The sequence below is a fragment of the Artibeus jamaicensis genome, unplaced genomic scaffold (assembly GCF_021234435.1).
Source record: "Artibeus jamaicensis isolate MK-2021 breed Jamaican fruit bat unplaced genomic scaffold, CSHL_Jam_final contig_525, whole genome shotgun sequence".
In the NCBI taxonomy this organism is placed as follows: domain Eukaryota; kingdom Metazoa; phylum Chordata; class Mammalia; order Chiroptera; family Phyllostomidae; genus Artibeus; species Artibeus jamaicensis.
Genome location: NW_026521874.1, coordinates 5162628 through 5173961, shown reverse-complemented (window position 1 = coordinate 5173961; position 11334 = coordinate 5162628). Strand labels below are relative to the sequence as shown.

Here is an 11334-nt window from a genome sequence, read left to right as displayed (position 1 = left end):
TTTTCCTGAGCGGCAGCCAATGGGCAGGCGAGGGGCGGGGCACGGGGCGTGCCTGCTGCCTCCCCCTCGCCCCAGCGGCTCTGCCCCAAGGCTGCAGCTTGTGGGGTTGGGCCTGGAGGCCTGCTGCCCTCCGCTTTCGCCCTGCCCCCACCTCGTGCCCCTGTGCCCAGCACTGGCCCCTGTGTGACGCCCCGAGTGTGTGGGATGATCCGACCCGCAATTTCAGCACGCATTGGTTGAACGTAACGTGTACAGGCCTGAACCTCAGCGCCGGTGGCCCTAACTTCCGGGGGTTGCACTCTACTGGAGAGCGGGTTAAACCAAAGATAAGATGCATTCAGGCAGTGACAGGGGATATGAAAGAAATGCATAGGGTAAAGACAAGGTTGGGGCAGAAGTGACATGTGAGACTTGAATTGAAAAGGTAAAGATCTGAGAGCATTTAGGGGGGAGGGAACAGCAAGTGCAAGGGCTTTGAGGTGGGACCAGCCTGGGTTGTGTAAGAGCAGTGGAAAGAATGGAGCCGGGTGAAGGAGGGGAGCGTGTGGGGAGGTGACGAGAGGTGGAGAGGGAGGCGGGGCCAGGGCAGTAGGACCTTAGAGGCAGTGGTAAAGACTTTAGTACTGAAGGATGACTTGCTTGACTTGCGCATTAACCTTACTGGTTTAATGGACTACAGGAGGGCAGGGGTGGAATTAAGGACCTTACAAATGGTTTTATTCCATGGATATCGGGGCTGGGCACTAAGGATGCAGGAAGGAATGGGAGGATGTTGGGTGGGGAGGGGGATGGGTACTGATAATTATTAGCTAGGAAGTCCAAGGAAAAGAGGTGAAGAACCCTGGCAGGATGAGCTGAGCCTGCAAATACCGGTGTGTTTGACAGCAGAGGAGTAGAGGGACGAGGACAAACGTCTAGGCAGCCAGGATCTGGGTTGCTGTTTGTGGCTGGAGCCCGGGGCACCGAGGTCCAACTCTAGAGAACCAGGCAAAGGTGTTGATCCACAGTTTGAAAGAAACCAACAGTGTGTGTGCTTTCTTGCTTTGCTTTGAAGTGCTAATGTGTTAACAAAAGTATATAGTAATAGCCCCGGCTGGTATAGCTCAGTGGATTGAGCACGGGCCTGTGAACCAGAGGATCGTGGTTTAATTCCCAGTCAGGGCACGTGCCTGGGTTGTGGGCCAGTTCCCAGCAGGGGATTCACGAGAGGCAACCATACATTGATGTTTCTCTCCCTCTCTCCTTTCCCTTCCCCTCTAGAGTAAAAACAAACAAACAAAAAAAAAAACACTATATGTTAATAGTTAACAGAGCTGCCATAGCAAATATGCCATGAATCCCAGTGGCTAACCACAATCAAGTCCCCAGGGCTTTTCTTTCTGTAACTCTGATGTTAACACCTGTTTACCAAAGTCACAACCAGAGGAGAAAGAAGCTTAAGGATGGCACCTGGGAAGGTTTTGTGGGCTGAGCCCAGAAAGAAGGGGAAATAGGTTTGGAGATAACTGAAAAATGAGTCTCCATCTCCTGTCTGAAGGCACCCCCCCAGCCCCTACGTCCTCTTTCCCAAGGCAGCTTGCTTTTTTCATTTAGTAATGTGTGGGGGAGATGGTTCTGTCACAGCACAGGGGGAAAGTGTCCCATTTTCTTTAGCAGCTACATAGAATTCCGTTGGAGATACATCTACTTTTTTTTTTAATGAATTTTCTATGGATGGATATTTAGGTTGTTTCCAATATATATCCTTGACATACCTGAGAAGTTTACAGAAATGGAACTGCTAAGTCAAAGAATACTTACAATTTAAATATACGAGTAGGGATTATTCTATTACTCTTCATAGAGGTTTGATTAATTTACGTCCCACCTGCTGTCATGTCTAAGTTGCCTCACACCTTCACCGATGCAATTTATCCGATACTTTTTTAGCTTTGCTAATCAGATAGGTAAAAAGTAGCATCTCCCTATCACATTAATTTGCATTTCTTAGGAATGAGTTTGACCATCTTTAGAAGTCATGTATTCTTCCTCTGCTACCAGCTGTTCATGTCCCTTCCTCACCTTTTTAATTGGATTGGTGGTTGGTTTCATTAATATATAAGGCAATTAACATTTGGTTTGCCATATGTGATGCAAATACTTTCTGCCGATTCTCATTTATACCATTTATCTTTTTACTTAGTTTGTGCTTTTTGTTGTTTTACAGTATTTGTTCATTTTTTGTGAGTTTTTGGTCAATGCTTTCTGTATACCTCTGGCTTTCATGTTACACCTAGAAAGCCTTTACCATTCTGAGATTATTTAAAAACTTTCTCTTATGTTTTTTCTAGTACTTTTTTCAACTTTATCAAGATACAATTGACATGTAACATTGTATAAGTTTAAGGTCTACAACATGTTGACACATTGTTTTCAAAAGATTGTATTTATTTGTTTTTAAAGAAAGGAGAAGGGAGGAAGAAAGAGAGGCAGAGAGGCATCAATGTGTGACTGCCTCTCAAGCACCCCCTGCTGAGGACCTGGCCCCCAGCCCAGACATGTGTTCTGACTGCGAATCCGACCAGCGACCATTTGGTTCACAGGCCAGCACTCAATCCACTGAGCCACACCAGCCAGGGCTGGTTTGACACACTTCTATAATGCAAAATGTTTACCATCTTAGCTTTAGCTGGCACCTCCATCGTATCACATAATTACCATTCCTTTTTTGTACTGAGAACATTTAAGATAGACACTCTTAGCAACTTTCAAGTTTGTAATACAGTATCATGAACTGTAATCGCCATGCTGGACATTAGATCCCCAGAGTTCATTCATCTTACACCTGTAAGTGTGTACCAGCTGACCAGCGTGTATTCATTTCCCGCACCCCCCAGCCCCTAGTAACCAGCCTTCTGCTGTCTGTTTCTATGACTTCAGCTTTTTTAGGTTCCACGTACAAATCACACAGAATTTGTCTTTCTCTGTCGTACTTGTTCCACCGAATCCATGTTGTCACAAATGGCGGGACGTGTCTCTCGGCCGTTCCACTGTGCACAGGTAGGTGCCTCACCTCCTTCGTCCATCAGCGCGCACTTAGGCTGTTTCCAGACCTTGGCTGTTGTGGGCAGCGCCGCTGTGACCAGGGGGTGCAGACATCTCTCCGAGACGCCGTGTTCGTCTCCTGTGGATGTGTACCTGGAAGGGGGGTTGCTGGATCACACAGCAGTTCTATTTTTTTCTTTTTTAGGAACTTCCATATTGTTTTTCCTGGTGGCTGCCGCACCAGTTTACGTTCCCACCACAGAGCATAAGTGTTCATTTGTCCACGCCCCACAAACATTTGTTGTTGCTTGTCTTTTTTTTTTAAGATTTTATTTCTGTATCCTTAGAGGGGAAGGGAAGGAGAGAGGGAGAGAAGTATCAATGTGTGGTTGCCCCTCAGTCCCCTGCTGGGAACTGGCCTGCAACCCAGGCATGAGCCCTGACTGGGAATCGAACTGTGATCCTTTGGTTCGCAGGCCCACACTCAGTCCACTGAGCTACACCAGCCAGGGTTGTTGTCACTTGTCTTTTTGATGACTGTCATTCTCACAAGTGTGACATGTAAAAAAAAACTCCTTGTGTTTTGTTAATCCTCTCAAGGCTGTTTTAATTCTCACCCAGACACACATGAAAAACTGGCATGTCTTAGGTAATTCTTATAAACCCTGAATCATCTCATTTAATCCTCCAACAGTCCTGGAAGGGAAGTACATTTTCAATGAGAAAAGCAACTCTAGCCCTGGCTGGTGTGGCTCAGTGGATTCAGTACCAGCCTATGAACCAAAGGGTCGCTGGTTGATTCCCAATCAGGGCACATGCCTGGGTTGTGGGCCAGGTCCCTAGTAGGGGTACACGAGAGGCAACCACACCTTGATGTTTCTCTCCCTCTCCTTCTCCTCCCTTCCCCCCCTCTCTAAAAATAAACAAATAAAATCTTTTAAAAAAAAGAAAAGAAAACCAACTCTAGGAGATGAGAAATCACTTCCCATTGTCGCCTAGATAGTCTGTCATGCAGTCAGGATTCAAACCCAGGGCCAAACTAACTAGGCTTTAGGCTTCTGTACACTTTCTTCTTGACTAGGCTTTACCCTTGGCCTGTAGAAACCTCAGACTCTCAGCACAAATTATCTAGTGCATTTCCCCACCATATCAAAAGACTTGTGCAAACTCTAACACAGTTTCTAACAGCTCAAGGCTATACCCTCAAAATAACGTTAGCCTTAGGAAAGTGCTGCCTGAAAACTCAGGCTGCCCAAAGAAGTTACTGTTACCTTGTCTCCCAGTCTCTGTGAGAGGCTAGACGCCTAACCTGGATAAGCTAACGGGACAGTTAGTAAATCCAGGTGGGTTTTATGTGGACCAGCCCTGGAATCCAGCTTTTTACAAATGTAGCAGGAAATCCCTCCCACCAACAGACCCGCCCGCCCTCCCTCCTGTTCTCCCTCTCTCCCTTTCAAATGCACTCCCTACAAATGGAAGTGGTGGTCCGTTCAGCCCCGCCCCCTCCTATTGCAGTAGCATCTCCCTGATCAGCATCTGTCCTGACCACGTAATCAGTGTCCTATTTGTCTTGGACAGCTCTTTACCACTCTGCCGCCTGCTGCCTCGTGCTGCTTTGACACAGGACTCCCCGAAGTTGTTTCTCTAGCCAGCCTTCATGATGAGAAGAAGACTTTGCTCCCAGAGTATTTATACAACAGATGAGCTCAGGACTGGCCCCAGGTTGCTGGAACCTGAGTCTTTTCCCTCTATCTGATGCCCAGGATGGCTGAGGTCCACAGGAGAATGGGAGAGACGGGGACAAGTCTGTAGCCATGTGGTGCCACAGAGGGCAATAGAAATACGGACTCGGATATTTTGGAACAATGCTTCAGCCTTGGGCCTGTGCTGCACTTTGCTGTGATTACAGACAGGCTTGGGCATCCTCAAAGCCTCCCCAGGAAGCTCTGAAGGCCTGGGTGGTGACAGACAGGCGTTGACTCTAGGCAGCCACAGAGGACTAAGATGGGGCTCTGTGGCCCAGAACACTGGACCCTGTTCTTTCGGGTTCACTCCTGGCTGCTGTCTTGATAGGGCCCTCCCCAGGCAAGTTACTTGGAATTCTCTCTTCCTGCCTCTCTAGGATTATACTGGAATTATCTGACAGTATCTGAAATCAGGACTTGAGGGGGCAGGCGAAGATGCCAAGACCATAACCTGGTTTAGGGGAGTGAGGCGGAGGGAGGGCAGGAACGGGTGAATGACCTGCCAGAGTTGGCTCTTCTGATGGAAGCTGCGGTCCTGTGACGATGCCTGGACCCCTGAGGAGGGTTCAGTCTAGCCTCTTGTGCTTGCCAAGAAAGCAACAGAAGAATGTTCAATGGCTTTGGGACAGAATATTGCTGTGAGAAAAAAATATTAGTATATTATGAGCACATTTTGTTCCCTTCCCTTAGACAGGTTGGTCCAGCCACGCAGGGCTGGTGGCGCGATGTTAAATGTTCTACAGATAAAACCGGTCAGGCATGGTCATTGTTACACCGAGCTTGCTTGTGCCCAAGCGTGTGCCCCACCACACGCTGATTTCCACTCCAGAGAAGCACGGTGCCGGGTGTCACTGCACTGTTTACCTGAAACGCCAGTCATTCATGCAGGTGGAAAGGGCCCATGGCCCTACCCCACCCTTCCTTCCCTTTGCCTTTTTTTTCCTTCCAATTTTGTAGGCGGTTCTCCGGGAGCCTTCTGCAGTGTTAGGGAACTCTGAACTGGCTCTCATCCTTCTTTATTCCTTCTTCATCCTGGTGAACTGTGAAGAGCAAAGGATCTTTTTAAAACTCTAGTCAAGTCCTGTCAAATCACTGCCTAAACTATTTTTTAATCCTTGCCCAAGGATATGTTTATTGATTTTTAGAGACAGTAAGGTAGAGAGAGAGAAACATGGAAATGAGAGAAAAACATCAGCTGGTTGCCTCCCATACACACCCTGACTGGGGACTGAACCCACAACCTTTTGGTGTGTGAGACGACACTCCAACCAACTGAGCCACGTGGCCAGGGCTAAATGCATGTGCCATTAAGGGGCACGTATGTGATCATGGCCACTTAATTTGGAGGTTCGGATTCACACACAATAAAAAACCCAAGTCAAAGGTGAATAGTTAAGCAATTTATTAAGAAACAGCAAAGAGAAAGCAAGAATGAAGAGCATACATCACCAGACGGGAGAACACCAACCACCCAACACAGACACTGGGGAGTCTGGAGGCAGAACCCCGTGTTCGGGGTTTGTCTGGGAGCAGTTCCAAGAGAAGCGTCCTTCCCTCGGGTGGGATTCCAAAGTTTCATTTTGGGGGTTCTGCTTAAATATGTTTTAGACAAAAGTGGCTACGTGCCAAGGGCCTTTTGTGACTCAATTGACTAACCGTTTTCTCTGGGAGAATAGCCAGTTCTTCCCCAAGGAAACAATCAGTGTGTACAGGTACTGAGTTAAAAATGGAGCTTAGTCTTCTGTGGAGAGGGCTAGTTTTCCCCAGGAGACAGCACACCTATATTTCATTCGTATAATAAAAAGTCACAGCTCGGGCATAAGCAGGGAGGATTCTTAATATTTCTTTAACCCATCAACACTATTTTGTTACATTTAGAATCAACACCAAACTCCTAACCAAGCTGCCCATGGCCCCCCACATGACTGGGCAGCTCTTACTCTTTCTGCTCCTCACCCGACACACAGACTTGTTCCCCAGGGCCCCTGCATTTGCTGCTCCTTCTGCAGCAGACAGAAGGACCCTTGCCCATTCTCGGCATGAAGGTCTGGCTCCAAAGCCTCTTCTGGAAAGAGGCCCCTCCTGAGTCCCCAGCTCCCCAACCCCCACCAGTGTCTACCACACCGCCCACCACCCCCTACTTGAGATGTGAGCTTCCTGAGCACTGCACCAGTTTCCTGCACATTCCCCAAGGCCAAGAACAGTGTGAGGCCCAGAGCTGGGGTGCACTCAACAGTGATAAGTGGAGTGATGGAACAGAATTGGAGACCCTGGATGAGGGGCTGCTCAGGGCTGCATCTCTGTGACTTGACATTCTCCATCAGCCTCTGCCGCCCCACCCAAGTACCTCCCACCCTCGCAGCAGAGGGAGATGTGGGGTCACCCCACAGCACGGCTTCTATGTTCATCCTTGCAGCTGCGCTAGCTTGTTAACTGGTGAAGCAAGGTTAACCCCAGAGGCCTCAAGGGTTTCTGATGATCATGTGATGTCAGGCCACTGGCCACGGTACTTCCTTCTCACAACACCCTCCTCCCTGCTGAGGCCCGAAGCCAGAGCTCAGGGTGCTAGAACCCTGACAGATTTCACAAAAAGCTGTTTGCCAATGTGGCTAGTGTTGTGATAGCAGTTAGTTAGGGGGTTTGAATTTAACCTGAACTTTCATGAGCAACAAGCACTGTGGTTGAAGAGGGCCTGCCTCCCCAGACCACTGGGGCAAGAATGTCTGGGGAGCCCTTTCACAAGCACCCCAAGACTTTCTGGTGCCCTGAAGCACGTGACCCTGGCTGAGGCCAATGGGCTCTCTCTTGTATAAAGCAGTTCCCTTGAGGAAGTCAAGTCTGTGGTGCAACAGACAAGGGGGCTGTCCCTGCCCACCTGGTCTGACATGAAATGGGCAGCTGTTGGCCATGCAATCACCAATTATGAGATTGGCAGGCAGGGTGCTAACAGCTGGTGGCTGACCTCCACGGGCTATCTGGGCTCATGGGGCACCCATTTCTGGAAGAACTCAGACCTCAAGTGGAGCATTTCCATGCTGTTCCCAGAGGAGGCCTCTGCCCTCTACATTGTAACAGCACATTGTCCGGCATCTCCCCTCCCCCGATGTGTTCTGACTATGGAGCGATGGAGGAATGTGGGAGTCTCAGGGGTCCTCGAGCACCAGAGAGCCATAGTCCTTGGGTGACATTCACATGAACAGTGATTCGGGACCTACCTTCCAGAGATGACAGCGTCGGGGCCCCCCACCTTCATGAGCCGATGACTGAGCAGAATCCTGTGTAAACATACGTGAAGAGACAAGTGACGCACCAAGACAGAGGGACTGAAGTGGGAACCTTTATTCCCAATTCCTTCTGAATGATGTAAAGACATTCATGAAGTCTCTTGAGATATATTTTCTTATCCTTTTGTGTTCCCAAAGCCCCATTCCAAAATAATGTCATAATTAGTGTTCGATGATGTGGAAATTCAGAAGAAAATCAGATGGCAGCAGCTTCATGATTTCGGTTTCCCAGCTGCACTGGGCCAGGGTCTTCAGGTGCAGCCCTTCAGGGCCGCCGCTCCCCTCAAGGGGAAGGGCCCACAGACCAGGAAGCCCCGTCAGGAGCAAACACAGGCACAGTACCCAGCAATGCTCCTAATATTTGTTCAGCTTCCCACAACCTCAACACGCCACCGCCAGAGACAGGGCACGTGGGCTGCCTGCCCAGCCTGGAAACCAAAGTCCAGCTTCATGGGCTCTGTCCCTTCCTACTCGGCTGAAACAGCGAACTCAAGCTTGTCACAGAAATGCCAGTTGTGAGGACCCAAAAAGGCTGTGCTCACAATGACAGTCCCAGTACACAACTGCAACAAGGTGCACGAATCAGACACACCAGGCCTTTCACGGTGCGTTGTTTCACACCTGGGCATCTCGGTCTGGTAGGGGCGTTCTGGCTCCTGCAGGCCTGCCGGCCTAAATGTGACGCTTCAACTCCACCTTGGCCACCACTGCCTGGTGCACCTCATCGGGGCTGTCGGCAAAGCCCAGCACTCGGGCCCAGGCGAAGAACTGAGCCCGAGGGTAGTCACGACTCAGCCCTGCTGCTCCAAAGGCCTGGCAGACAGGGGGGATAGGGAGGAAGCCCTGGGTGAGCCCTCATCTGAGAGCCCCTGGAACAAGGGCCTGAGCAGAATGGCTCAGAACAGCTATCTGTGTGACAACTAATGTTCTGGGAGAGTGTAGCTGGGGCCACACTTGCCATCCTGTGGACACCAGACTCCCCAAGTCCACTCTGCTAAGTAACTTCTGCCCCCTGGGAAACCTTTATGCTGGGGCCAGGTGTTACGATTTGGGAAGGAGACATCCTGCATAGTTAGAAGGCAGGGCTCTGGTGTAACAAGGACCAAGCTCCCATAAATCTCAGATCAGCTACCTGCAAGCTGAGTGACCTTGGGCAAGTCATTTCACTTTTCTGTGCCTCTGTTTCCTCATGTTCAAAGTGAAAGTTATGAATGTGGCCCTCTTGTAGGGTTGTCCCCAGGAGAAAAAGAGAAGTGACATGCAAGGTGAGTGTGCAGCAACGGGTGGCTGATGGTTCACAGGAAGTTGGGCAGCTGAAGGCGAGGGAGTTTGGCTTTTGTTGTGTAAATGGTTCCAGGAACCAGCAGTCCAGTCTCCTCACCTGAATAACACAGTCAATCACTTGGTATGCCATGGATGGGACCACCATTTTAATCATGGCAATGTCTAAAGCTGCAGCCTGTAAGGAAGAGGAGGAGTCGAGACTAGAAGGGCAGACCGGAAGGCAGAATGCTTGGAAGAACAATCAGTTTCATGGGAGGAGCAGAAACAATGGCTCAGAACAGACACCTGAGGTCCAGCTGGACCACAAGCTCCATGAGGCAGCCCCTGCCTGGTGCATGGCCCACTCCCAGCATCTGGGGCGATGGAAGGCTCAGTGGTGGTGACTGTGAGGGTGACTCAGGAAATGGTGAGGTGTGAACAGGTGTCTGGTCAAGAACAGACATCTTCCCGCATGATGGGGAGCATCGCCCACGCCCACAGAAGGCAGAGTGGGGAGTGGCTTGTGCTTTGATCACAGTCACAGGCAGCTCTGTCTCCAATCTGACCTGGACCTCGGCCAGCCAGGACTCTGGAGGCCAAGCTGCAAGAATCTGCCCTGAGTTGGGGCACTGGAGCCAGGCCTCAGAGCCTCCACCATACCCCGTACTGGAATGGCAAGGAGCTGGGAATGTCTTCCTCCCACCCAAGTCTTGGGAAGCCCAAGTCTTCCTCCCACCCACTACTGAGTCCTCTGAGCTAAAGTAAAGGCTCCTTGGGGGTCTAATATAGAGCTGGAGAAGGTGCAGGTCCATGCAGACATCATGCCATTAAAAGCACTTGGAAAGAGCCGTTGAAGGAATATTGCCCAATTGCCCAATTGTCACATTGGGCAATAAAGCTGCTCTGTGGTGAATTCTTCCCGTGCTCACTCTTAGTTTGTCTGGCGCCTGCACCAACAGGCCCAGGCCTCGTAGTCTAGCCTGAGGCAGAGCGAGGCCCGGGGCCATGTGACCCTGTCAGCTCACGTCTTAGACCTAAAAGCCCACCAGCTCAGTAAAGGGAAAGTTCTGTCCTATTTTAGTGTGCCTCTTCCATTGCTGAACAGCTGCCCAAATAGTTCTAAGCAGAGTTGAAGCGATGTCATTAATGTCAAGAAGCTAAGCTCTTTCTCGGGAGTTTGCTGAGGGGGGAAGGAGGAGCCGTGTCTACAGATTCCCAGAACAGATTCCCTCAGGCCACCAACCTCAGGGCCTGTCATCTGTGCACCCGGGTCTCCTACCTTATTCCCTGCCACATCCATGAGGTGGGCAGCTTTTAACACCAGCAGCCGGGCCTGCTCAATCTCTACGGGCGATTGGGCAACATCTGCCAGGATCGTGCCCTGCTCCACCAGGGGCTTCCCGAAGGCCACGTGGGGCTTCACCTGTAGATACAGGAGACCAGCTTGAGGCACAGGGCTGGTGCCCTTGGGAGGGGGGCACACAGCACAAGGCAGGGAGCGGAATCAGGAGTGAGCCACCCGTCCTACTGTTTGCCAGCTCCTTGGCCAAGGTCAATTTCCAAGAAGATCCAGGCACAGACAACACTCAAGTGCACAGCACACAGCCAGTCAGCTTGGTGGCTGCTCAGACCGTTTCCAGGAATCCCTTTACTCTGGCAATTCGGCTGCTCTGGGCAACCAGGCAGGAACAGTTCTGTGGGATCTGAGCCAGCATCTGGCCCAGGGCTACTCTGGGAATTAGGCTGCTATGGGCATCTCACAGAGGTGGGGCAAGGGCGCCCTCTGCTGACAGGCCCAGCTTCAGGTCTGGGTGCCAGAGCCCCACCCTGGGCAACTGTGATTACAAAGGACATTCTAAAGAGTCCTAAAGTCATGAGCAATCACAAAAGTTTATAAGGAATTTTTTTGGTTTAGTTTTAGGGTTTGTTTGGTTTTTTTAGTTTTACTTTTCCCTTTAGTTTTGTTTTAACTGAAAGCAATTGTTATACAAATAATACATCTCATAACAGAAAAAGGA

The 11334-nt window shown here is 50.1% G+C and overlaps 1 protein-coding gene and 1 long non-coding RNA gene across 3 annotated transcripts in view; one reads left to right on the top strand and one right to left on the bottom strand.

Moving 5' to 3' along the window:
* Window positions 1–11334, top strand: part of LOC119040460 (uncharacterized) — a 49947-nt gene that overhangs the window by 9093 nt on the left and 29520 nt on the right. The window lies entirely within an intron of this gene.
* The window catches only part of ACAD10 (acyl-CoA dehydrogenase family member 10), a 42375-nt gene continuing 36810 nt past the window's right edge, over window positions 5770–11334 (bottom strand). Inside the window, 4 exon segments of the mRNA XM_053669864.1 lie at window positions 5770–5809; window positions 7985–8866; window positions 9435–9512; window positions 10596–10739. Of these exon segments, the coding sequence (XP_053525839.1) occupies window positions 8726–8866; window positions 9435–9512; window positions 10596–10739 (363 nt within the window). The 3' untranslated portion in view covers window positions 5770–5809; window positions 7985–8725.